At 31.8% G+C, this 23,985-nt stretch overlaps 1 protein-coding gene across 1 annotated transcript; it reads right to left on the bottom strand.

Annotated features, from left to right (window-relative positions):
* Positions 1–14,734: 14,734 nt before the first annotated feature.
* LOC140964777 (protein JINGUBANG) lies at positions 14,735–16,219 on the bottom strand. Its single transcript, XM_073424711.1, has one exon. The coding sequence runs from the start codon at positions 16,165–16,167 to the stop codon at positions 14,896–14,898; it is 1,272 nt and encodes a 423-aa protein (XP_073280812.1). The 5' UTR covers positions 16,168–16,219; the 3' UTR covers positions 14,735–14,895.
* Positions 16,220–23,985: the final 7,766 nt, after the last annotated feature.

Genomic DNA, 23,985 nt, shown 5'->3' with positions numbered 1-23,985 from the left:
GATAGTGGTACAACGCACACTATCCTCCGAGATAAAAGATATTTCTTGGAACTAAAACCAACAAAAACAACGGTGAATACAATATCAGGTCCTGTAGACTTGATTAAAGGATGTGGTAAAGCACAATTTTTGTTACCTAATGGTACAAAATTTTTGATCAATGATGCTTTATATTCACCACAATCGAAAAGAAATTTGTTGAGTTTTAATGATATATATTCCCATGGGTATGATACTCAAACAATGAATGAAGGGAATGAGAAATATATGTGTCTTACCACATATAAATCAGGAAAGAAATATGTGATTGAAAAACTACCAATGCTCCCTACTGGATTGCATTATACACATATACGTCCCATTGAATCAAACATGGTAATTGATAATTCTTCAATATTAACCAATTGGCATGATCGATTAGGACATCCTGGTTCAACAATGATGCGAAGAATTATAGAAAATACACATGGTCATCCATTGAAAGACCAGAAGATCTTTCAGAATAATAAGTTTCAATGTAAAGCATGTTCTCTTGGAAAACTTATTATAAGACCATCACCAGCCAAAATCCAAACTGAATCACCAATGTTTCTTGAACGTATTCAGGGTGATATTTGTGGACCAATCCATCCACCATGTGGACCATTCAGATACTTTATGGTATTGATTGATGCCTCCAGCAGATGGTCACATGTATGTTTATTGTCAACTCGAAATGTTGCATTTGCAAGATTACTTGCTCAAATAATAAAATTGAGGAATCAATTTCCCGATTATACAATCAAGAAAATTAGACTTGATAATGCTGGTGAATTTACTTCCCAGACTTTCAATGATTATTGTATGTCTATGGGAATCATTGTTGAGCATCCTGTTGCTCATGTACATACTCAAAATGGATTGGCTGAATCATTGATTAAACGTCTGCAAATGATTGCTAGACCAATGATTATGAAAACAAAGCTCCCTATTTCTATATGGGGACATGCAATTTTACATGCTGCTTCATTAATTCGCATCAGACCAAGTGCATATCATAAATACTCCCCATTGCAGCTTGCATTTGGTAAAGAACCAGACATTTCTCATCTGAGAATTTTTGGATGTATGGTGTATGTGCCTATTGCACCACCTCAACGAAAGAAAATGGGACCTCAAAGAAAGATTGGAATTTATATTGGTTATGATAGTCCATCGATCATTCGATATCTTGAACCACAGACAGGCGACGTGTTCACAGCACGTTTTGCTGATTGTCATTTTAATGAGGAAATCTTCCCAATGTTAGGGGGAGAACAGAAACATACCGAAAAAGAAATTACATGGTATGTATCATCATTGTTACATCTGGATCCAAGAACAAAACAATGTGAAAAAGATGTACAGCAAATTGTGCACTTGCAAAGAATAGCAAATCAAATACCAGATGCATTTGCAGACACAAAAGGGGTAACTAAATCATATATACATGCTGCAAATGCCCCTGCTCGAATTGAAATTCCGAAGAAACAAATTGAAGATAGTCATGATGTCATTAAACGCCTGAAGCGTGGAAGGCCAGTTGGTTCCAAGGATAAAAATCCTCGAAAAAGAAAATTCATAGAGAAACACAATGATCACAAAATAGAGAATGATGTTCCTGAAGAAACACATAATGATCACAAAATAGAGAATGATGTTCCTGAAGAAACACATGATGATGAAAATGTTTTGTCAGAACCACAAACTGACGAGAATCATGAAATCTCTATCAATTATATTAATACTGGAAAAATATGGAACCGAAAAGATATAGAAGAAATTGATGATATATTTTCTTATAATGTGGCAATCGACATCATAAATGATAATGAAGATCATGAACCAAAATCTTTTGGTGAATGTAAAAATCGGCAGGATTGGATAAAATGGAAAGATGCCATCCAGGTTGAATTGGATTCGCTAAATAAACGTAATGTTTTTGGACCTATAGTCCTTACACCTGAAGGTGTAAAACCTGTTGGATACAAATGGGTTTTTATTCGAAAGCGAAATGAGAAAAATGAAATAGTAAGATATAAAGCTCGACTTGTTGCACAAGGTTTTTCTCAAAGGCCTGGAATTGATTATGAAGAAACGTATTCTCCTGTGATGGATGCAATTACGTTTCGGTATTTGATTAGCTTGGCAGTATCTGAAAATTTAGAAATGCGTCTTATGGATGTTGTTACAGCCTACTTATATGGATCACTTGATAGTAATATATATATGAAAATCCCTGAAGGATTTAAGATGCCTGAAGCACAAAGTTCAAAACCCAGAGAATGTTATTCTGTGAAATTACTAAGATCATTATATGGGTTGAAGCAATCCGGCAGAATGTGGTATAATAGGCTAAGTGATCACTTGATGAAAAAGGGATATGTAAATAATTCAATATGCCCTTGTGTTTTCATTAAGAAAACAACATCCGGATGCGTAATTATTGCTGTATATGTTGATGATTTAAACATCATTGGAACAAATAAGGAAATTCAAGAAGTTGTGTCATACTTGAAAGAAGAATTTGAAATGAAGGATCTTGGAAAAACCAAGTATTGTCTGGGTTTACAAATTGAACAAAAAGAATGTGGAATATTTGTTCACCAGACAAATTATACAGAAAAGATCCTTAAACGTTTTAATATGGACAAATCAAATCCTTTAAGTACTCCAATGGTTGTTAGATCATTAAACATAGAAAAGGATCCATTCCGTCCATGTGAAGATGATGAAGATATTCTTGGTCCAGAAGTACCATATCTAAGTGCTATCGGTGCCCTTATGTATCTTACAAATTGTACAAGGCCTGATATATCTTTTGCCGTAAATTTATTGGCAAGATTTAGCACATATCCAACAAAGAGACATTGGAACGGAATTAAACATATATTCCGTTATCTACGAGGAACGACAGACTTGGGACTTTTGTATTCAAAAGATGCTAATCCAAGTATAATTGGTTATGCCGATGCTGGATACTTATCTGATCCACACAAAGCACGTTCTCAAACTGGATATGTATTTACTCGTGGAGGCACTGCAATTTCTTGGCGTTCACAGAAACAAACACTTGTAACAACTTCATCAAATCATGCCGAGATTATTGCACTACATGAAGCAAGCCGTGAATGTGTGTGGTTAAAATCAATGACTCAACATATCCAAATCTCATGCGGATTATCATTCGACGAGAAGCCTGTGATACTATATGAAGATAATGCTGCATGTGTTGCTCAAATGAAAGAAGGATACATAAAAAGCGACAGAACTAAACATATTCCTCCTAAGTTCTTCGCATTCACCAAGGAGCTTGAGAAGAATAAATGTATTGATGTTCGTCACATTCAATCAAGTGAAAACTCATCAGATCTCTTCACAAAGGCACTTCCTACGACAATATTCAGAAAGCACATATATAATATTGGGATGCGCAATCTACGAAATTTGTGAAGAATTGTTCGTGTCAACATGAGGGGGAGTTTACGTGACTGCACTCTTTTTCCCTTACTATGGTTTTTATCCCAATGGGTTTTTCCTAGTAAGGTTTTTAACGAGGCAGTATAAAAACACGTAATGTATACAATCATTATGATCATCATCACAAGGGGGAGTGTTGAAAAATTATTTAAAAATGTGTTAAATATTTGTGTTGAAAATGTGAATGTTGAATGTTGAAAATTAGGTAAAATTAGGTGTTGAATATTGAAAATTAGTGTGTGATGATGTAGGTAATGATGTATTTTATTTTTGGATTATTTGTAAAAATTTTCTATAAATAGATCTCTCATTTGTGAAGAAAATCACAATTGAGTTGAGAGAAAAATATTATAAAGTGTGTAGTGTGATAATTTTGAGAGTTTGAGATTTTTACTTTTTTACCGTAAATTTTTACTTTTTCACAACACATATAAATATATAATCAAACACGCGTTTAATATATTTTGGCAGTATATATGTATATATATTATTGAAAAGGGGGAAAAAAAAAGATGTGACTCGAGAAAGTTCTAATTGAGAAACCAAAAAAAAAAAACTCAAATATCCGCGACCATGCACGAGGGCCCAGATATCGTACACTTCGTCCTAGCCATATATTGCTTTGGTTTTATATTTTGAAAAGAAAAGATACAGCCAATGGTGACCAAAATTCAGCTACTGAAAATATCGTATTTTGTACTTCAACTTGCACTGGCAAGTTGGAACTAAAAGAAACATGCAAATCTTAGCTTCCACGTAATGAGGGTTTTGTCCTTTTACAGCTTTTCTCCACCAAATCAGGCATTTGCCAACTTTTGTGGCATGCCATTTCGTTAAATTACCCACATTTTCAATATCATCATTATATATATATATATATATATATATACACTAGTTACTATGCACACGCGATGCGTATGTGTACAATCTTTTTTATTACTATTGATGGACTAAAGTGAAATTTGACAAATTATGGAAGGACTAAATTGATATTTGAATTCTTGAAATAAAAATAAATATAAAAATAAAAGTGTGTGTTGAAATTAAAACAAAAAATAAACAAAAAAACAAAAGTGTAATATTAATATCATATAAGGGTAGAATTGTAAAAAAATTTGTTGTTCTCTTTAGGTAGTTATTATGATATCCTCACACTTAATATAATAGTATAGAAGTATAGATATATATAAATTGAAAAACAAAGATAAAAAACAAGATTATCAAAAAAAACAATATTTTTTATTTTTTATTTTGAAAAGAGAAAGGGTACTCGTGTTAATTTCGAATATTGTTTCGTAATTATTTCGTGAAGCCAAGAAGGAAAACCAATACTTAACAAACAAATGGGATTATAACACGAATGAGTGAATCTTGCTAATTATAAGCTATGAGCCGCTTGATTTGCTTATCTACTCGACTGATTTATCCCTAGAATGCCATTGTTTTTTTAGGATATGTTGAATCTGAAAGATCATCGAGCGTTCGGGGTCAAAACATTCACTGTTTTGATTGCCTCTACACAATCAGAATCCTAGATGAATTACACAGGTATCGGCACTGCTCAGGTTGCGTTGGCTATTGCAAAAGTAAGTCATGAAATAATTTCATCAAAAATTCACTCGCTAAAAGATCTGGTAGAGATTTTTCGTCTCGATAAATATGAGTAACTAAGTGAATTTCAAATGAGAATATGATTCAATTTCCAAAGAGAATGATCAGATTTGATAATGAATAAACGTACAAACGAGTCTAATTCAAATTGTGTTTATTCGGGGAATATTTGGGATGGTTGTTGGCAGCACAAAATTAACCTTACGATATATGGTTCACATCATGTACGTTTCTATCTAAAATAAAATAATAAAATATTTGAGGTTTCTACCTAGAATATTAATCAGTTTTGTTTCGTAGTGGCTAGGGTAGACTCGGAATTTCAAGGGATTTATGTAATTTAATAAATTTTAAAACATAGAACTGTTGTGAAAAAATAAAAATTTATGGTAAAAAGTAAAAATCTCAAACTCTCAAAATTATCACACTACACACTTTATAATATTTTTCTCTCAACTCAATTGTGATTTTCTTCACAAATGAGAGATCTATTTATAGAAAATTTTTACAAATAATCCAAAAATAAAATACGTCATTACCTACATAATCACACACTAATTTTCAATATTCAACACCTAATTTTACCTAATTTTCAACATTCAACATTCACATTTTCAACACAAATATTTTTCACATTTTTAAATAATTTTTCAACACTCCCCATTGTGATGATGATCATAATGATTGTCTTCATTACGTGTTTTTATACTGCCTCGTTAAAAACCTTACTAGGAAAAACCCATTGGGATAAAAACCATAGTAAGGGAAAAAGAGTGCAGTCACGTAAACTCCCCCTCATGTTGACACGAACAATTCTTCACAAATTTCGTAGATTGCGCATCCCAATATTATATATGTGCTTTCTGAATATTGTCGTAGGAAGTGCCTTTGTGAAGAGATCTGATGAGTTTTCACTTGATTGAATGTGACGAACATCAATACATTTATTCTTCTCAAGCTCCTTGGTGAATGCGAAGAACTTAGGAGGAATATGTTTAGTTCTGTCGCTTTTTATGTATCCTTCTTTCATTTGAGCAACACATGCAGCATTATCTTCATATAGTATCACAGGCTTCTCGTCGAATGATAATCCGCATGAGATTTGGATATGTTGAGTCATTGATTTTAACCACACACATTCACGGCTTGCTTCATGTAGTGCAATAATCTCGGCATGATTTGATGAAGTTGTTACAAGTGTTTGTTTCTGTGAACGCCAAGAAATTGCAGTGCCTCCACGAGTAAATACATATCCAGTTTGAGAACGTGCTTTGTGTGGATCAGATAAGTATCCAGCATCGGCATAACCAATTATACTTGGATTAGCATCTTTTGAATACAAAAGTCCCAAGTCTGTCGTTCCTCGTAGATAACGGAATATATGTTTAATTCCGTTCCAATGTCTCTTTGTTGGATATGTGCTAAATCTTGCCAATAAATTTACGGCAAAAGATATATCAGGCCTTGTACAATTTGTAAGATACATAAGGGCACCGATAGCACTTAGATATGGTACTTCTGGACCAAGAATATCTTCATCATCTTCACATGGACGGAATGGATCCTTTTCTATGTTTAATGATCTAACAACCATTGGAGTACTTAAAGGATTTGATTTGTCCATATTAAAACGTTTAAGGATCTTTTCTGTATAATTTGTCTGGTGAACAAATATTCCACATTCTTTTTGTTCAATTTGTAAACCCAGACAATACTTGGTTTTTCCAAGATCCTTCATTTCAAATTCTTCTTTCAAGTATGACACAACTTCTTGAATTTCCTTATTTGTTCCAATGATGTTTAAATCATCAACATATACAGCAATAATTACGCATCCGGATGTTGTTTTCTTAATGAAAACACAAGGGCATATTGAATTATTTACATATCCCTTTTTCATCAAGTGATCACTTAGCCTATTATACCACATTCTGCCGGATTGCTTCAACCCATATAATGATCTTAGTAATTTCACAGAATAACATTCTCTGGGTTTTGAACTTTGTGCTTCAGGCATCTTAAATCCTTCAGGGATTTTCATATATATATTACTATCAAGTGATCCATATAAGTAGGCTGTAACAACATCCATAAGACGCATTTCTAAATTTTCAGATACTGCCAAGCTAATCAAATACCGAAACGTAATTGCATCCATCACAGGAGAATACGTTTCTTCATAATCAATTCCAGGCCTTTGAGAAAAACCTTGTGCAACAAGTCGAGCTTTATATCTTACTATTTCATTTTTCTCATTTCGCTTTCGAATAAAAACCCATTTGTATCCAACAGGTTTTACACCTTCAGGTGTAAGGACTATAGGTCCAAAAACATTACGTTTATTTAGCGAATCCAATTCAACCTGGATGGCATCTTTCCATTTTATCCAATCCTGCCGATTTTTACATTCACCAAAAGATTTTGGTTCATGATCTTCATTATCATTTATGATGTCGATTGCCACATTATAAGAAAATATATCATCAATTTCTTCTATATCTTTTCGGTTCCATATTTTTCCAGTATTAATATAATTGATAGAGATTTCATGATTCTCGTCAGTTTGTGGTTCTGACAAAACATTTTCATCATCATGTGTTTCTTCAGGAACATCATTCTCTATTTTGTGATCATTATGTGTTTCTTCAGGAACATCATTCTCTATTTTGTGATCATTGTGTTTCTCTATGAATTTTCTTTTTCGAGGATTTTTATCCTTGGAACCAACTGGCCTTCCACGCTTCAGGCGTTTAATGACATCATGACTATCTTCAATTTGTTTCTTCGGAATTTCAATTCGAGCAGGGGCATTTGCAGCATGTATATATGATTTAGTTACCCCTTTTGTGTCTGCAAATGCATCTGGTATTTGATTTGCTATTCTTTGCAAGTGCACAATTTGCTGTACATCTTTTTCACATTGTTTTGTTCTTGGATCCAGATGTAACAATGATGATACATACCATGTAATTTCTTTTTCGGTATGTTTCTGTTCTCCCCCTAACATTGGGAAGATTTCCTCATTAAAATGACAATCAGCAAAACGTGCTGTGAACACGTCGCCTGTCTGTGGTTCAAGATATCGAATGATCGATGGACTATCATAACCAATATAAATTCCAATCTTTCTTTGAGGTCCCATTTTCTTTCGTTGAGGTGGTGCAATAGGCACATACACCATACATCCAAAAATTCTCAGATGAGAAATGTCTGGTTCTTTACCAAATGCAAGCTGCAATGGGGAGTATTTATGATATGCACTTGGTCTGATGCGAATTAATGAAGCAGCATGTAAAATTGCATGTCCCCATATAGAAATAGGGAGCTTTGTTTTCATAATCATTGGTCTAGCAATCATTTGCAGACGTTTAATCAATGATTCAGCCAATCCATTTTGAGTATGTACATGAGCAACAGGATGCTCAACAATGATTCCCATAGACATACAATAATCATTGAAAGTCTGGGAAGTAAATTCACCAGCATTATCAAGTCTAATTTTCTTGATTGTATAATCGGGAAATTGATTCCTCAATTTTATTATTTGAGCAAGTAATCTTGCAAATGCAACATTTCGAGTTGACAATAAACATACATGTGACCATCTGCTGGAGGCATCAATCAATACCATAAAGTATCTGAATGGTCCACATGGTGGATGGATTGGTCCACAAATATCACCCTGAATACGTTCAAGAAACATTGGTGATTCAGTTTGGATTTTGGCTGGTGATGGTCTTATAATAAGTTTTCCAAGAGAACATGCTTTACATTGAAACTTATTATTCTGAAAGATCTTCTGGTCTTTCAATGGATGACCATGTGTATTTTCTATAATTCTTCGCATCATTGTTGAACCAGGATGTCCTAATCGATCATGCCAATTGGTTAATATTGAAGAATTATCAATTACCATGTTTGATTCAATGGGACGTATATGTGTATAATGCAATCCAGTAGGGAGCATTGGTAGTTTTTCAATCACATATTTCTTTCCTGATTTATATGTGGTAAGACACATATATTTCTCATTCCCTTCATTCATTGTTTGAGTATCATACCCATGGGAATATATATCATTAAAACTCAACAAATTTCTTTTCGATTGTGGTGAATATAAAGCATCATTGATCAAAAATTTTGTACCATTAGGTAACAAAAATTGTGCTTTACCACATCCTTTAATCAAGTCTACAGGACCTGATATTGTATTCACCGTTGTTTTTGTTGGTTTTAGTTCCAAGAAATATCTTTTATCTCGGAGGATAGTGTGCGTTGTACCACTATCGGGTATGCAAACTTCAGCTTTGCTCATAGCATTTTCCATATTTGAACTTCAAAAAATATGCAATGAAAAAAAATTAATGACAATACATATTTAAATATAACACATATCATAATTGTACAATAAAACATTATCATATAAATACATGAAAAATAAATTATTGTACATTTATATTCTACCACTATATTGTTCATTTTCAGAGAAATCATTGAGAAAATCTGCAGCATCAATATTGTTCATTTCTATCCCACCAACATATTGATCATTTCCAGAGAAATCATTCATAAAATCAGCAGCATCAAAATGAGTTGAATCACTCAAACGGTCACTTCGCTCAGTGAAGTTGGTCTCCTTTTCTTTCCCCTTTATCGATTCTTTATAAAGTTTGCAAAGATGCTCAGGGGCTCGACAAATACGAGACCAATGTCCTGGAGTACCGCATCTGAAACAAGAACTTTCAAATCTTTTCGAGTGATTTTCATTAACACTCATGTTTTCTTGATGCCTTTTCTGTGGATGGTTTGGGACGTTATTTTGAGATGAGTTATAGAAATAACTATCTCGATTATTTTCAAAACCACGGCCGCGTCCACGACCACGACCACTTCCTCGTCCACGTCCACGTCCACGACCTCGACCTCGACCTCGACCTCGACCAAAACCTTGTCTTTGAATTTGATTTTGGTTTCCAGGTTTAAATTCATTTTTACTTACAGCATTTACTTCTGGAAATGCTGTTGATCCAGTGGGTCGGGACTGATGATTTCTCATTAATAGCTCGTTGTTCTTTTCCGCCACAAGAAGACAGGCGATGAGTTCAGAATATCTCGCAAATCCACGCACTCTATATTGTTGCTGTAGTGTTATATTTGATGCGTGAAACGTGGAAAATGTTTTTTCAAGCATTTCCGATTCTGTAACCTCATGTCCACAAAATTTTAACTGCGAGATTATTCTATACATCGCTGAATTGTAATCACTGACTTTTTTAAAGTCTTGGAATCTTAACATATTCCATTCATCACGGGCGGTCGGAAGTATAACTTCCCTTATATGTTCAAATCTCTCTTTTAATCCTTTCCACAGAGCCATGGGATCTTTTTCGATGAGATATTCACATTTTAAACCTTCATCAAGGTGTCGTCGTAAAAATATTATAGCTTTTGCTTTTTCTTGTGATGAAGATATACCATTTTCTTTAATGGTCTCGCTTAGACCCAATGACTCAAGATGCATTTCTACATCAAGAGTCCATGGCATATAGTTTTTCCCAGTAATATCAAGAGCGATGAATTCGAGCTTTGCCAAGTTTGCCATGGTGGTACTAAAAATTACGATGCATTTTATTAGTTAATGAATATTGCAATACAAAGTAATGGATAAACAACAAGTACAAGTATTCGTAAAAATAAAGAAAACACACGAGGAGGATATTCTCCGATAAATACAAGACTGGTGAGTATGATAACCAAAATAATTAAAAATAACCTCGTGAAAGCCATCTTCTTTTTTTCTTCGAAAATTTGATGAAGAATAATTTTTAGAGAAGAAGAGAAAGTTGGAGTGATTGAATGTATTTGTGAGATTGTATTTATAGAGCAAAAACTAGCCGTTTTGTTACCGTTTATTACCGTTGGTGTATAAGAAAATAAATGTATGTATTTGTATAATTTTATGGTAATAATATGGTGTATATAATATTAGTCATATTTAAATAATTATGTATATCATATCACATTATTATAATTAGGTGTCATAAGTTATTTTGTTTAAAAACCTTATAGGCTTTTATACTTGTCGTATCCCTTACCGGGAGTGTGGGATGTCGTCTTAACATCCTCCCAGGATTTATAACAAGTTTTTGAAAAAATTATTTTTATTATTTCTAATAATAACATTATATTATATATTAAATATATAAACAATAAATAAATAAATAATAAAATAAATATTATTACTTTTGTTACATTTTCTTCTGTTTCGGAGCTTGGAAAAATATGGAGGACTTTTAGAGCTTCGTGCTGATAACATGTTGTGAAAAAGTAAAAATTTACGGTAAAAAGTAAAAATCTCAAACTCTCAAAATTATCACACTACACACTTTATAATATTTTTCTCTCAACTCAATTGTGATTTTCTTCACAAATGAGAGATCTATTTATAGAAATTTTTTACAAATAATCCAAAAATAAAATACATCATTACCTACATCATCACACACTAATTTTCAATATTCAACAACTAATTTTACCTAATTTTCAACATTCAACATTCACATTTTCAACACAAATATTTTTCACATTTTTAAATAATTTTTCAACAAGAACAAATATATTGTACATATTAGTGAAAATTTAAAATTCGTTTATGTATATTTGTTTATTTACGATTTTGGTCATCTATGTTGATAATTAGTTTAGTTGTTATTTTTTAAAATATTATTAATGATATGCATGTCTTCTGAAGTTAAAAAAAAAAAAAAATTTGGTCATCTATATTGACAATTAGTTTAGTATATTAATGATTTGCATGTATTCTAAAGTAAAAAAATTTAGTTGTTATATTTAAAAGATTAAAATTTATGGAAGCCTATTTAAAAAACCGAGAAAGTCTCATAACGAGAATACGGGTGTTAGGATAAAACCAAGATACATTTGTAAAAAAAAAAAAAAGATCAGCGAGGTTAAAGTACAAGTAATTGAATGTGATTGGCAAAGCTTTGATTTGTCTTTCTATTCTTTTTTAATTGATTTTTCTTCGACGATGATGAATTTTTTGGGGTTAAAAAAGGCGTAAAACGGCATTAATTATTTTATAATTGCACATTATCACATGATTATGACTCGTGCTTTGGCATTTAACGTTGTCTCGTAGGTAATTAACGATCGATTGACAACGAAATCCACGTTAATTGGATTTGTCCTATTGATCCAATCACTTTTAAACTTGTAATTCAGCGATATTTAATATTCTTTGACCGTAAATATATATATATATAAAAAAACACACAGAGTAAAATTAGTATTTTGTATTAAACCAATGTTGCTTTTGTTTTATTTTAATTTCAAAAAATTTCAAACTACGTAATGTTTATATATATATATATATATCACAATAATTATCTATACAGAATAGCCTACGAACTCTGTCATCAAGTAAATCAACTTTAAAAAATGTTATATATATATATATATATATATAACATTTTTTAAAGTTGATTTACTTGATGACAGAGTTCGTAGGCTATTCTGTATAGATAATTATTGTGAGTTTCCTATTAAAAAATAAAATAAAAATATATGTACATGTGTGAATATTTTGGAGGGACAAAAAAGAAAAATTACCTGAAAAAGAATATAAAATAAGAAAAAAGAACAAGATTGAGCATTGGGAACGGTAAAGATATGCTTTATTATTTTTTCAAAAAAGGAAGAATATAAAAGAAAGAACAATTCTCTTGATTTTCCCGTCAGCCAGTTTTTGACAGGCTTTGAGCGGAATCCATTCATTTTTTATGCGCTCNGATTATGAGATTGTGCTTGATTTATTTCTAGAGAATAATATCTTGCTTGATTTATCTCTAGATATTATAAGAATTGTTTTTAATATGATTTTTATCTCTAAGATATTTTATCTTTGTTTAAAAGAGTTTTATATCTAATGAAAATCTTGTTTCTATATTTTCTAGGATTCTTCTATGGGATAACTTTTAGGTCAAGCCATGGATATAAGTATGCATAGCCTTACAGCCGTAGAGGAGTGGCAAAGAGAGAGAGAATAGAGTTGTAGAGAGAAAGTTGGACAAAGACCTTTTCATTGAGAAGAAAATCACAAGAAGTCCAACATATATTTGCTCTGCAATTTTATGTGATCGGTGATCACTTTTGTAGGAGCTTTTCGTGTGAGCCTTTTGGTTTGACTCTTTCGTGAGGTCGGCAGAGGAGCGCATACATAGAAGAAAAATACAAGAGCCGAGTCTATTTTGATGAGACGTTTTTTGTGTGATCGGGTGATCACTTTGCAGCGCAAGAAAGTTGCTGGATTTTTCTGAACACACATAGAGTTCAGATATTGAAGATTTTCATGTGAAGAATTTGGGTGATTGATTCACAGATTCACTGTGTTGCCGATTGGTGTTGCCAACACTTGAATAACAACAATAACGCAGAGTGTTGATCGAAGAGTGGTTTCGTTTGGTTTTAAGCAACACGTTTTTATTTTATGCATCTAGATTTGATTTGTGTTTTTGATGCATAATTTTATTCCTTAGAGTATCAAGGAATTTAGTTTTGTTATTTTCACTAGTATTGTTTTGGTGTAAACGATTTACATATTTTCTAGTGAATTTTTTGCCATGAGGCATTGCACAAGTATTCGTACTTGTGCATAATTTAAAACTGGTGTTTATTTATTAAAATTATATTTGTGTGTTAATAATTAATTTCCGCTGCTGTGTTGTGCGCTTGTGTTGACAACACCGACCATAACACTAACTTCTGATACACTCATTGATTTTATGATCAATTGATCCTTATCATGGAAAATAGAAATAATATATAATAAAACGATTCTTATTAGAAAAAAACTTATAAAATGATTCTCTAGGTTGGCATCTTTTGAGATTGGTCTTCTAATTAACAAATTTGGATCTTTAAACTTGTAAATTTTATTTTATTTTTTACTTTTGATTCTATTTTACCATATTGATGATGTGGTATCGAATGTTTTATCAATTTAGTGTCATGTAAGTATTTTTTCAATGATATATATGTATTTTTAAGGAGAAACTTATGTTAGATGACCGAAGATCAATTTTGAAAAGATAATAATATTAAATAAACAAAGTTAAACGTTTGATTATAAAATAGTAGTAGTTATAAATTTTTTTTATAGAACAATTTTCGAAACACTTATTACGCATAAAACACATTTAGTTTAATCCTCATGACTAAATATATTGCAAGAAAACTATAGTTTAATTTTCAATGAATTTTGATTTTTTTTGACAAGAAAACTTGTAATTTTATTCAGACCTTAACAAATCCTTCATTACAAGCTTTACTAACCAAATAAGAAAATCCCCAAACTTCCACACAAAAAGTGAGGGAGATGAAATAGCAAAAAAAGCTAATGAGTGTGCAACTCCGTTCGCCGTGCGCAAAATATGTTCTAGCTTTAGATGGCCATGAGCTGCCAGAGTGTTTTTGATGGTTGCAGCAATAGCTTCAATATAACCATAGTCTTCCGTTGGGCAAGTGACTACTTACACTGACAACAGTCCGATTTAATATACTAATAAAATCAAAGAATTAGGTACGACAATTAGTTGGGCATATATTTTTATTTTTAAGCTACAATTTCCATAATTTTTACAATTTCCACAATAATTAATACATTTTACATCAACTTTTTCTAAGTAAAAACTCAAATTTCAATGAAATTAAATTCAAAATTAAAATAGTTAAGGGATTATCAAAATTCATATTCCCTTAATTCACTGATTAACTATTTACATTCGACACTTCAACTTGCCACACTTTAATCTCTCCATCAAAGCTTCCGCTGAACACCTTTACCGCCCCTTCCCCGCCACCCCCCGCCGGCGGCGTTACGGCCACCGCCGACAGAGACCTCACCGGAGTCTGGTGTCCTTCCAGCACTGTCAAACAGCAGTACTTCCCGTCGTAACCCTGCCGCCAAATCCTCACCGTCCGATCAGCCGAGCCACTCAACAGCAAATCCTGAACATTCATCAAAGAGAGTATGGCCTTCCGGTGACCCCTCAGCGCACCAGTCACCGCCATGTGATTGGCGCTATCCTCTCTTTCCCATACCAAAATGGACCTGTCGCACGACCCGGAGAAAAGAACCGACCCGTCGAGGCTCAACGCCAATGCATTCACCGCAGATTTATGCTTCTCTAAAGTAGCTATCAGTCCATGTTTCTTCTCCCCGGTTGCCTTTCCCCATACTTTGATCCGCTTATCTGCAGAACCCGTGTAGATCAAACCTTCATTTGATACAGCAACGGCGTTAATGGCGTCATCGTGGGCTTTGTTGATCGATTCCAAGCATCGGAAGCTGTGGGGTTGCCAGATTTTCAAGCTTTTATCCCAAGAAATGGAGAGCACGCGGTTTTCATTTTCCGCGAGTCCCGAAACGGCGTCATGGTGTTCGATCCAGAGGCATTTCTTGTGCCGTCGCACTTTTAGATAATTCTGCGGTAAAATGAAGTTCCGGAGACGATCTTCCAGCGTCGGTAGAATCGCAATAAGCTTGTGTTGTTTGTACATATTCATCTTCCAGACGCGGATTTTGCAGTCTTGGTGAGCAGTGAAGACTTTCCCATTCGAAAACGCGATGGATTTCACAGAACCGGATGAGTTTTTTTCTCCGTTGAAAGTGTCGACAAGGGTGTTGTCTATGATTTCAAAGACATTAATCTCGTTTCCGGAGGCGGTGTAAAGGAGATTATTGTGGAGTATTAGGAAATTGATGTATGCCCGGCTGGGTTGCAGCGAGAACAGAAAGCGAGCAGCGGCGGAGGGAGCTGAGTTATCCGGTGACAGGCAGAGTTTCTCGAGAGATGGAACAGAGGGGAGTGTTAATAGGGAGAGGTTGCTCTGAAGGCTGGTTGCTGATGAAATAGAGGAGTGTGTTAGAATATCAGAACAGCTACTGCTTGCTGTGTCGGAGAATGGAGTTTTTGGCAGCGTTGGGGCGGTGGCGGTGGAGGCGGAGGAACATGTAGATAGCCATAATCGGAGCTTCATTCCGCCGGCCGTAGAGAAAAGGAGAGAATTTTAGGAGTGGATACAGAAAAGATGGAGGAAGAATGGGTTGCTTATATAGATGATGACTGTTTATGGAATTATTATTATTATTTTTTAAAATGTCAATTTTATTAGGAAAGATTTATTTTTAAATTCATATCAACGAAGTTGTATATGTATTTATTTTTTGCTAGACTAAATTTTTTTTACCGTCTTGATTCACACAAAAAATATTTTTATATTTTCTTAGACTATATTCAAGTATTTTGCAATCCATCTCCATATAAAGAAACAACTATATATCTTGTTTTTTCAAGTTCTTTTTTCTTCTAGTAATGAAAATAAAATTGAAAAAGGCAAAAAAAATGAATATACGTTTAGTTATGTGTTTCAATTTGCATGTTCGATAATATCTATGAATGAAGATACAAAAACACCCTTGTATTATAAGTGAAGAAAACTAGAATTTCGAGTGAAGGAGTACTGGCTGGTGAAGGTTAATAACGTAATTTCGTGCTTACATTTTTAAAAGTCCGTCGAAGTTGTGTGATTGGAATAATCGCCGAGTCGAAACAAATACCCAGTTGGCTCTTACTAAGCAAATAACATTCCCAAGCCGTCGATTTTTTTGTGTTCAGTTCCTGGGTACTTTTTTAGTACCATATTTTCACATGAAGTGTACCATATTTTCACATGCAATGTACCACATTTTGTATGACATAGTACGACAATTTTGTGGATAGGGAATGAACCTAAATAAATATTTTGATTAGGGATTTTTCACCAACTTCTCCAATAACATTCCCTATTTCTTTAAACTAGCAATCCATGTTCACGAAAAATTTTCCCATTTTAATTGATATTCGAAGCTCGTTTGTTCGATTTTCGTATTGCATACTCGATTAAAAAAAAAACATATTGTAAAAAAATACAAGAATTTTGACTCTACTATTGCATGAACACTCAAATGACGGATATCCGGATGATATATATTAGATTATGATCTAGATGCCAATTAGAGATTTCAAGACAATATATGATGATTTTGGTCTTTAAATATCGAATTTATAGTTGACTACTCAGTTTTGTGGCTAAACATTCTCGGTGTGAGAGTTATGTGTTGATGTTAATAATTTTTAAAAGTTGGAAATTATTTTAATTCCTGTTTGATTATCCAATTTATGATAATAAAAATGGTGTGACAAGTGATGTTATGGCTTATTATCGAATTATAGATGCCTCTCTCAATTTATTCTGTATCAAAATGTTTAACTAGGTGATGATTTTAATCATTTACACATTTTACCAAATAAATATTGAAGACATGGATGGCTATATATGGTTGGAATGACTTGATTAATTCACGCTAGCGCATCGATGCACCTGTGTTACATGCATAGATCCAATCATGCTTATATTTACAGTAAAAATTAATACTTTTGACATAAAAAATAATTATTTTTTAGATATGACCTAAATAGAATATCCATCTCACAAAATTGACCCGTGAGACCGTCTCACAAGAGTTTTTGTGTATAAAATAAATGAATTAGATTGAGAATTTCTCATCTACCAAAATAGTGGCCGGCTTGCCTAAACTGACACAGCTGGCTAGCCCGTCGAGCGGCATGAAAGGATAAATTTGAAATAGGGAAATTTCACTAAAAATTAGTTTTGCAAGAAATCTGCCCTTTAATATATTAATTAATAGATAATAAAAAATATGTTAAATTTTATGAGAAGACATAATTGCATCATAAGTGGGTGAGAGGATCGGGGGCACCACAGAATGGGTTTTTTTTTAAAAAATATTATAAATTAATAAACTAATTATAAAAATGTTGCAACTTGAGATTGTTTACAAAAGTATAATAATCCGAATGTTTCTGCTGCGGATTCATAGTTTTTTTAAAAAAAATTTAAAAAATAAAAAAAGGGACAGCCGTAATCCGTGTTTTGCTGCTGCGGATTTAACAAGATTCTAACTTTTTTTAATTTTTTTTTTTGAAAAAAGAAAAAGAAAAAGGAAGTGGGGCACGGAAATAGCGTGTATTCCCCTTCCATTTCATCCGCCGAAAATATTTGTTCCTTGTATTCATTCTTGCAATTTATTTCTTTCATCCGATTCATTTGAGCAAAATCCATCTTTTCTACTTCGATCTTGTATTAATATTATTTGTTGATTTTATCATCCATTTAATTTGAAGAGATATCAAGAGGTAATGTTTAATTTTTTTGATAATATTATAATTATATATTAAGAAGTAATATTTTTTTTGTGTAATATTTTTTATAATACTTGTCATTTATTTCAGATATTAGCATCGTCCGTTGATTTTATTACAAGTTCCGTATAATTACGTCTAAGAAGGTAATTTGAGTAATTTTTTTAATATTTTGTTTGTATTATTTATATTATATAAATGTAATTATAATTTTGTTCACTAACATTATATGATTAAGTATAATTTAGTTAAATAGTATTTTTAATATTAATCACGATATTAAAAAATAGTTGGAATATTAAAAAAATAATAAATATGATATTGTGATTTTTGAAAATATTTCAAGGTTAGTATTTTTTGGAAAGAATTCTGTATCATATGATAAATATGATATTGTGATTTTTTGACCAAATTTTTTATTTTATCAAAAAAACTATATATAAAAATCATAGTAAACAAGCCATAAAGAAGCAGACAGAAAAGGTATTTACGATATTTAAATGTGCAGATTTTAAAGTCATCTCCTTACACGAAAAGAATAGGATGTCATTTAATAATAATCAAGAGGTACATTTGAGAAATGAGGGTTTTTATGGTTTGTCATTTTAAATTTACAGAAAGAAATTTTTATTAAAAAACTCTTGTGGTCGTCTGTATCATTATGGTGTGTCATTTTCAAAGTTCGTATTTAAAATGTAATTATATTATAGTATGTAAATATGAGAATGAATTAATATTAGAGACTTTTTCACTTTTTAACGTGTTAATTATAATAATCTAATAAAATAAAGATAAGAAAAATATAATTGTAAAATTAATGTAACACGCCTATTTGGTAGGCGTTACATGTAGTTACCTTTTTAAAAAAATAATAATATTAATGATTCTTTATAATTATTTCAAAATTGCACGTCTCGACAGTACATGTATATATTAAAATAATAATAATAATAATAATAATAATAATATATTTTTATTCAATGATATATTTTGAATTAATTTTAATATTAATAATAATTATTATAATAACAATACTAATATATTTTTATTCAATGATATATTTTGAATTAATTTACTTAAAAGTCTTATTTTAGTAATTAAATTAAGTTTTAAGGTGACAAAAATTTTATATGTAGTAAAACAATTTTGAAAAATATAAATTTATCTTGTAAATTTTTCATTTGTTTCTGTTTATTTTTTTATTCTTTTTAAATTTTTTTATACTCTTAATTATTAAAATTGTTAATATAATAAATTTATAAATTAATATAAAAAAATCAATAATTATAACTACTAAAGACAATTTTTTAGTAACAAATTTTATATGTAGTAAAACAATTTTGAAAATTTTTTTATTCTGTTTATTTATTTATTTTTTAGAGAACTACTAAAGACAATATAATTATAATTGTTACTATATATTTTATATTAAACGAAATTTATTAATAATTTATAATACGTAAATAAACTACTTACTGTAAATAATTATACTGTCTTTACTTATAATAGTAACAAATAATTTTAATAATAACAATAGTAATATGAATAACTATAAATATTTTAATTATACTAATACTACAAATATTCTAATTATTGTAATTAAAATAATAATAATAATAATAATAATTATTATTATTATTATTATTGTTATCACTTAAAACTACTGTGATTTAAGATCTTTATTAATCTAAATAAAAACGAATAGGTAAATATTTAATGTCATTAGTATAAATAATGTACTTTTTTAATAATGAGATAAAGCCATTATTTTCATATTTTGAAGAAGAACATGAAGATCTTAATTTGTTTAATTTATTTGCACCTTCCCCGATCATTCCATTCGGTATTTTCATTCGACGATTTGTTGGTTGTTCTCGGCATTTCAATTTGTTGGATCATCGGTGACATATTCTTCCGTCTTCGGTATTTTTATTTTGCGCAACGTCAATATTTCCGTCTGTTCGTTGATTAATAATTTATTTCATACGAGCAAATCTTAAGAGGTAACGTTGTTATTTTTGTTCATTATATTTATTATTGAACTGTTTTAAACTCGTGCATCTTATATTAAACTGTTTTAAAAATATATAAGTGAAAATTAAACCTGATATGTTCGGCAATGTAAGTTCTTTTTGATATCATAACTGCTAATATTAAGTACAATAATATTAACTCATTCTTATATTAAATTAAATTAATTACATTAAAAATATTAACCTTGAAATATTTCAAAATTCACAATATCATATTTATTATTTTTTTAATATTCCAACTATTTTTTAAAATCGCGATTAATATTAAAAATATACTATTTAACTAAATTATACTTAATCATATAATGTTAGTGAACAAAATTATAATTACATTAATATAATATAAATAATACAAACAAAATATTAAAAAAATTACTTAAATTACCTTCTCAGATGTAATTATACGGAACTTGTAATATTATCAACGGACGGTGCTAATATCTGAAATAAATGACAAGTATTATCAAAAAAATTACACAAAAGAAAATATTACTTCTTAATATATAATTATAATATTATCAACGAAATTAAACATTACCTCTTGATATATCTTCAAATGAAAAGGATGATAAAATCAACAAATAATATTAATACAAGGTCGAAGTAGGAAAAATGGATTTTGCGCATATGAATCGGACGAAGGAAATAAGTTGCGAGAATGAATCCGAGGAACAAATATTTTCGGTAGAGGAAATGGAAGGGGAATACATGTTGTTTGAAGGAGAAAAGCATTTATTTAAAGTGGACACGGATTCTTAGAATCCGTGACAGTCTGTCACGGATTCTTTGAATCCGTGCCTCACTTCCTTTTTCTTTTTCTTTTTAAATTTTTTTTAAATAACTCTGAATCCGCAGCAGTGAATCTCAGATTGTAATAGTTTTATAAACCTTCTCACTTTGCAACATTTTTATAATGAATTTTTTATTTTATAATATTTTTAAAAAAAACCCCACAGAATGTGGAGGCACCATATATTTTTTTAAATGTATTCATTTTCTCCGGACAAACAAGATTACATCATAGGCTTAAAACCACTTATTATTGGCAAAAACTTGTGTGAGACGGTCTCACGAGTCGTATTTGTGAGACGGATCTCTTATTTGGGTCATCCCTGAAAAAGTATTACCTTTTATACTAAGAGTATTACTTTTTATTGTGAATATGGGTAGGGTTGACCCGTCTCACAGATTAAGATCCGTGAGACGGTCTCACATGAGAGCCACTCCTTGTTATTTAGTTAATTTGTAAAATGATATCCGTCAATTTTTTAAAATTCATGCCTTCGTCGACTAAAAATACGTAAGATCTTGTATAATGGACGAGGCTTGAAATTCATCACTTTCATCAACTAAAAATACTTAAGATTTTTTTTTTTGATGAAACTGATTTCATTAAAAATGGGTAAAAAGTTAATTTTATAAATACTCGAGAGTTTGTACAATGGACGGGGAAGCCCTGACCTGACGATGAAGTGGGATTTCTCGCCCCATTTCAATGCTACGAGTATTGTTCCTCACATGATGTTTTAGGCGAGCCCTGTGTGGATTCTTTTCGCCCGGTGAAGCGTCCGCCTGTATTTTTTAATTTTTTAAAATGATAAAATCCAACGGTCAGATTAATCTGATCGTTTTAAATATTTAAAATAAATAATAAAAAATTTAGAAAAAAAATAAAAGAGTGGTAGGGAAGATTTGCTCTTTGTAGATCAATGGTCATTATCATCTTCAATTTTTTTTAAAAACTTCGCGGTAAGTTTTGTATCCATCCTTCAACGAACTGAATTTGTTGAGAATTTAATCCAAAAAAAAAAAAACAAGAAGAAGAAGAAGAAGAAAAGAACTGTGGTTTTTTTAATGCAATGAATCAAGAAAGAGCATACCTTAAGAATTCACGAGCATTAGCAAGTGTTGCAGCTTTGGTAACTTCGGATTCTGCTGCGTTCTCCATGCTGTATACTATGTTTTCATATACGGTTCCTGTAAAAAGCACAGGTTCTTGGCTAATCAATGCTATGTGTGATCTCAAGTCTCTCAATTTGTAGTTTTTGACATCTTGATGATCTATTAGTACCATTCCTTTAATGGGATCAATCGATCCCATAACCGTGGATTTTGCCCGAACCACTTCGTCCCACAAGTGCCACCGTCTTCCTGACTCAATCTTGAGACCAAGACCTTGAAAGATAATTACATCAGGCCTAGAGGGATAGGAAAAATAAACATTGTTCAACTCTATGCTGCCTTTTAGTCCTTTCTTGACCTTGATATCCTCGGGTTCGTCTGGCTCAATGTGACTTCTCCTGTCTAATATAGTTCAGATATATTTTACAACATTGCTCCTTATATCTGATGACATGCTTCTTGCATCTGCAATGTTCTTACCGGTGCTTATTAGGATGAAAAGCGCTTGAAACAGATGCTCTGAGTTAAGTAACCCTTTGTTCATTAGTCGTCCTCCGTACCAATATGTTAAAGCTATTGAAGCTGCTGTAAGAAATTGGGAAATGAACAAGCCTATACTTGAAAACCAAGATTGTTTTATGCTCTTTGTTCATGGCGCTTTAAGCGTTTTTGCAAAGAGGGCTACGATTTTCTTTTGAGAGGAAAAAAGTGGTTATTGTTCTGTGGTTAACCACTGCTTCACTTGCTAGCTGGCTACCTTGATTTTGTGCCTTTTGTGCCCTTTCTTACATTCCTTTCATCAGCACACTTTTCGAGTAAAATCTAGCTATGATAAATGGTTGTATAGCAATCACCACTATCGAAACTCTCCACGTAATAATTAGCCCAAGTGTGAGCCACAAAAGCACTTGTAAATACCTGAACTAGTAAAGACAATCGATCTCTGACCAGGGATCGAACCACACTGGCTTCTCTGGCCAAACGAGCACAGATTGCAGAACTTGTGTTCTGGTCCTGATCAAACCAGGAGACCTCGAAAGTGAATATTTTCAAGAACTTTTTTGCGAATCCTCTTTGTTAGTTTTTCTCCCATGACTGCGAAATTATAGTGTTGGATTACATTGCCAAAGCTGATAACACCTATAGATAAGAAGACAAGGCAGTAAAATTTGATATCTGATTTTATTTTTGATCTGTCATCTGACAAGAATAGAGCGACTAAGGATCCCAAGAAACAAGCATTAAAAGACTGGACTGCTCCAAAGCTCGCTGCTCCCAAACATCCAAGAAATGCTCTTCTCTATTCAGGAATCAGGTGCGTTCATTTTAAGTAAGCGCCAAGCGGAAATTGTTAGGGATTTTTATCAAAATCATGTTTTTTACGTATACATGAACATGATATATAATATGCGGAAGCTTAATCGATAATTACCTCCAGCCATTGAAAATTTGTTGAAGCTTTCTGATTTCTTTTCAATTGAAGTCTTCTAAACACTTCAACACTCCTTTAGATGATGTATTTTCTGTATGAGATTGTGTGTTTAGGGACCTCAATGCCTTCGGTATTTATAGGCACACTCATACCATCACCGAGTGTTTTGGGAGCTCGAGATTCAAACCAAATTTGTATACGTATCTCAATGTTCAAAATTTGAGGC

The sequence above is a fragment of the Primulina huaijiensis genome, chromosome 18, assembly GCF_012295235.1.
Source record: "Primulina huaijiensis isolate GDHJ02 chromosome 18, ASM1229523v2, whole genome shotgun sequence".
Classification (NCBI taxonomy): domain Eukaryota; kingdom Viridiplantae; phylum Streptophyta; class Magnoliopsida; order Lamiales; family Gesneriaceae; genus Primulina; species Primulina huaijiensis.
This window is presented reverse-complemented; position numbering and strand designations above follow the sequence as displayed.

What these genes read in the sequence shown, in the direction of transcription:
- LOC140964777 (XM_073424711.1), bottom strand. Translation starts at nt 16,167, where the DNA reads ATGAAGCTCCGATTATGGCTATCTACATGTTCCTCCGCCTCCACCGCC.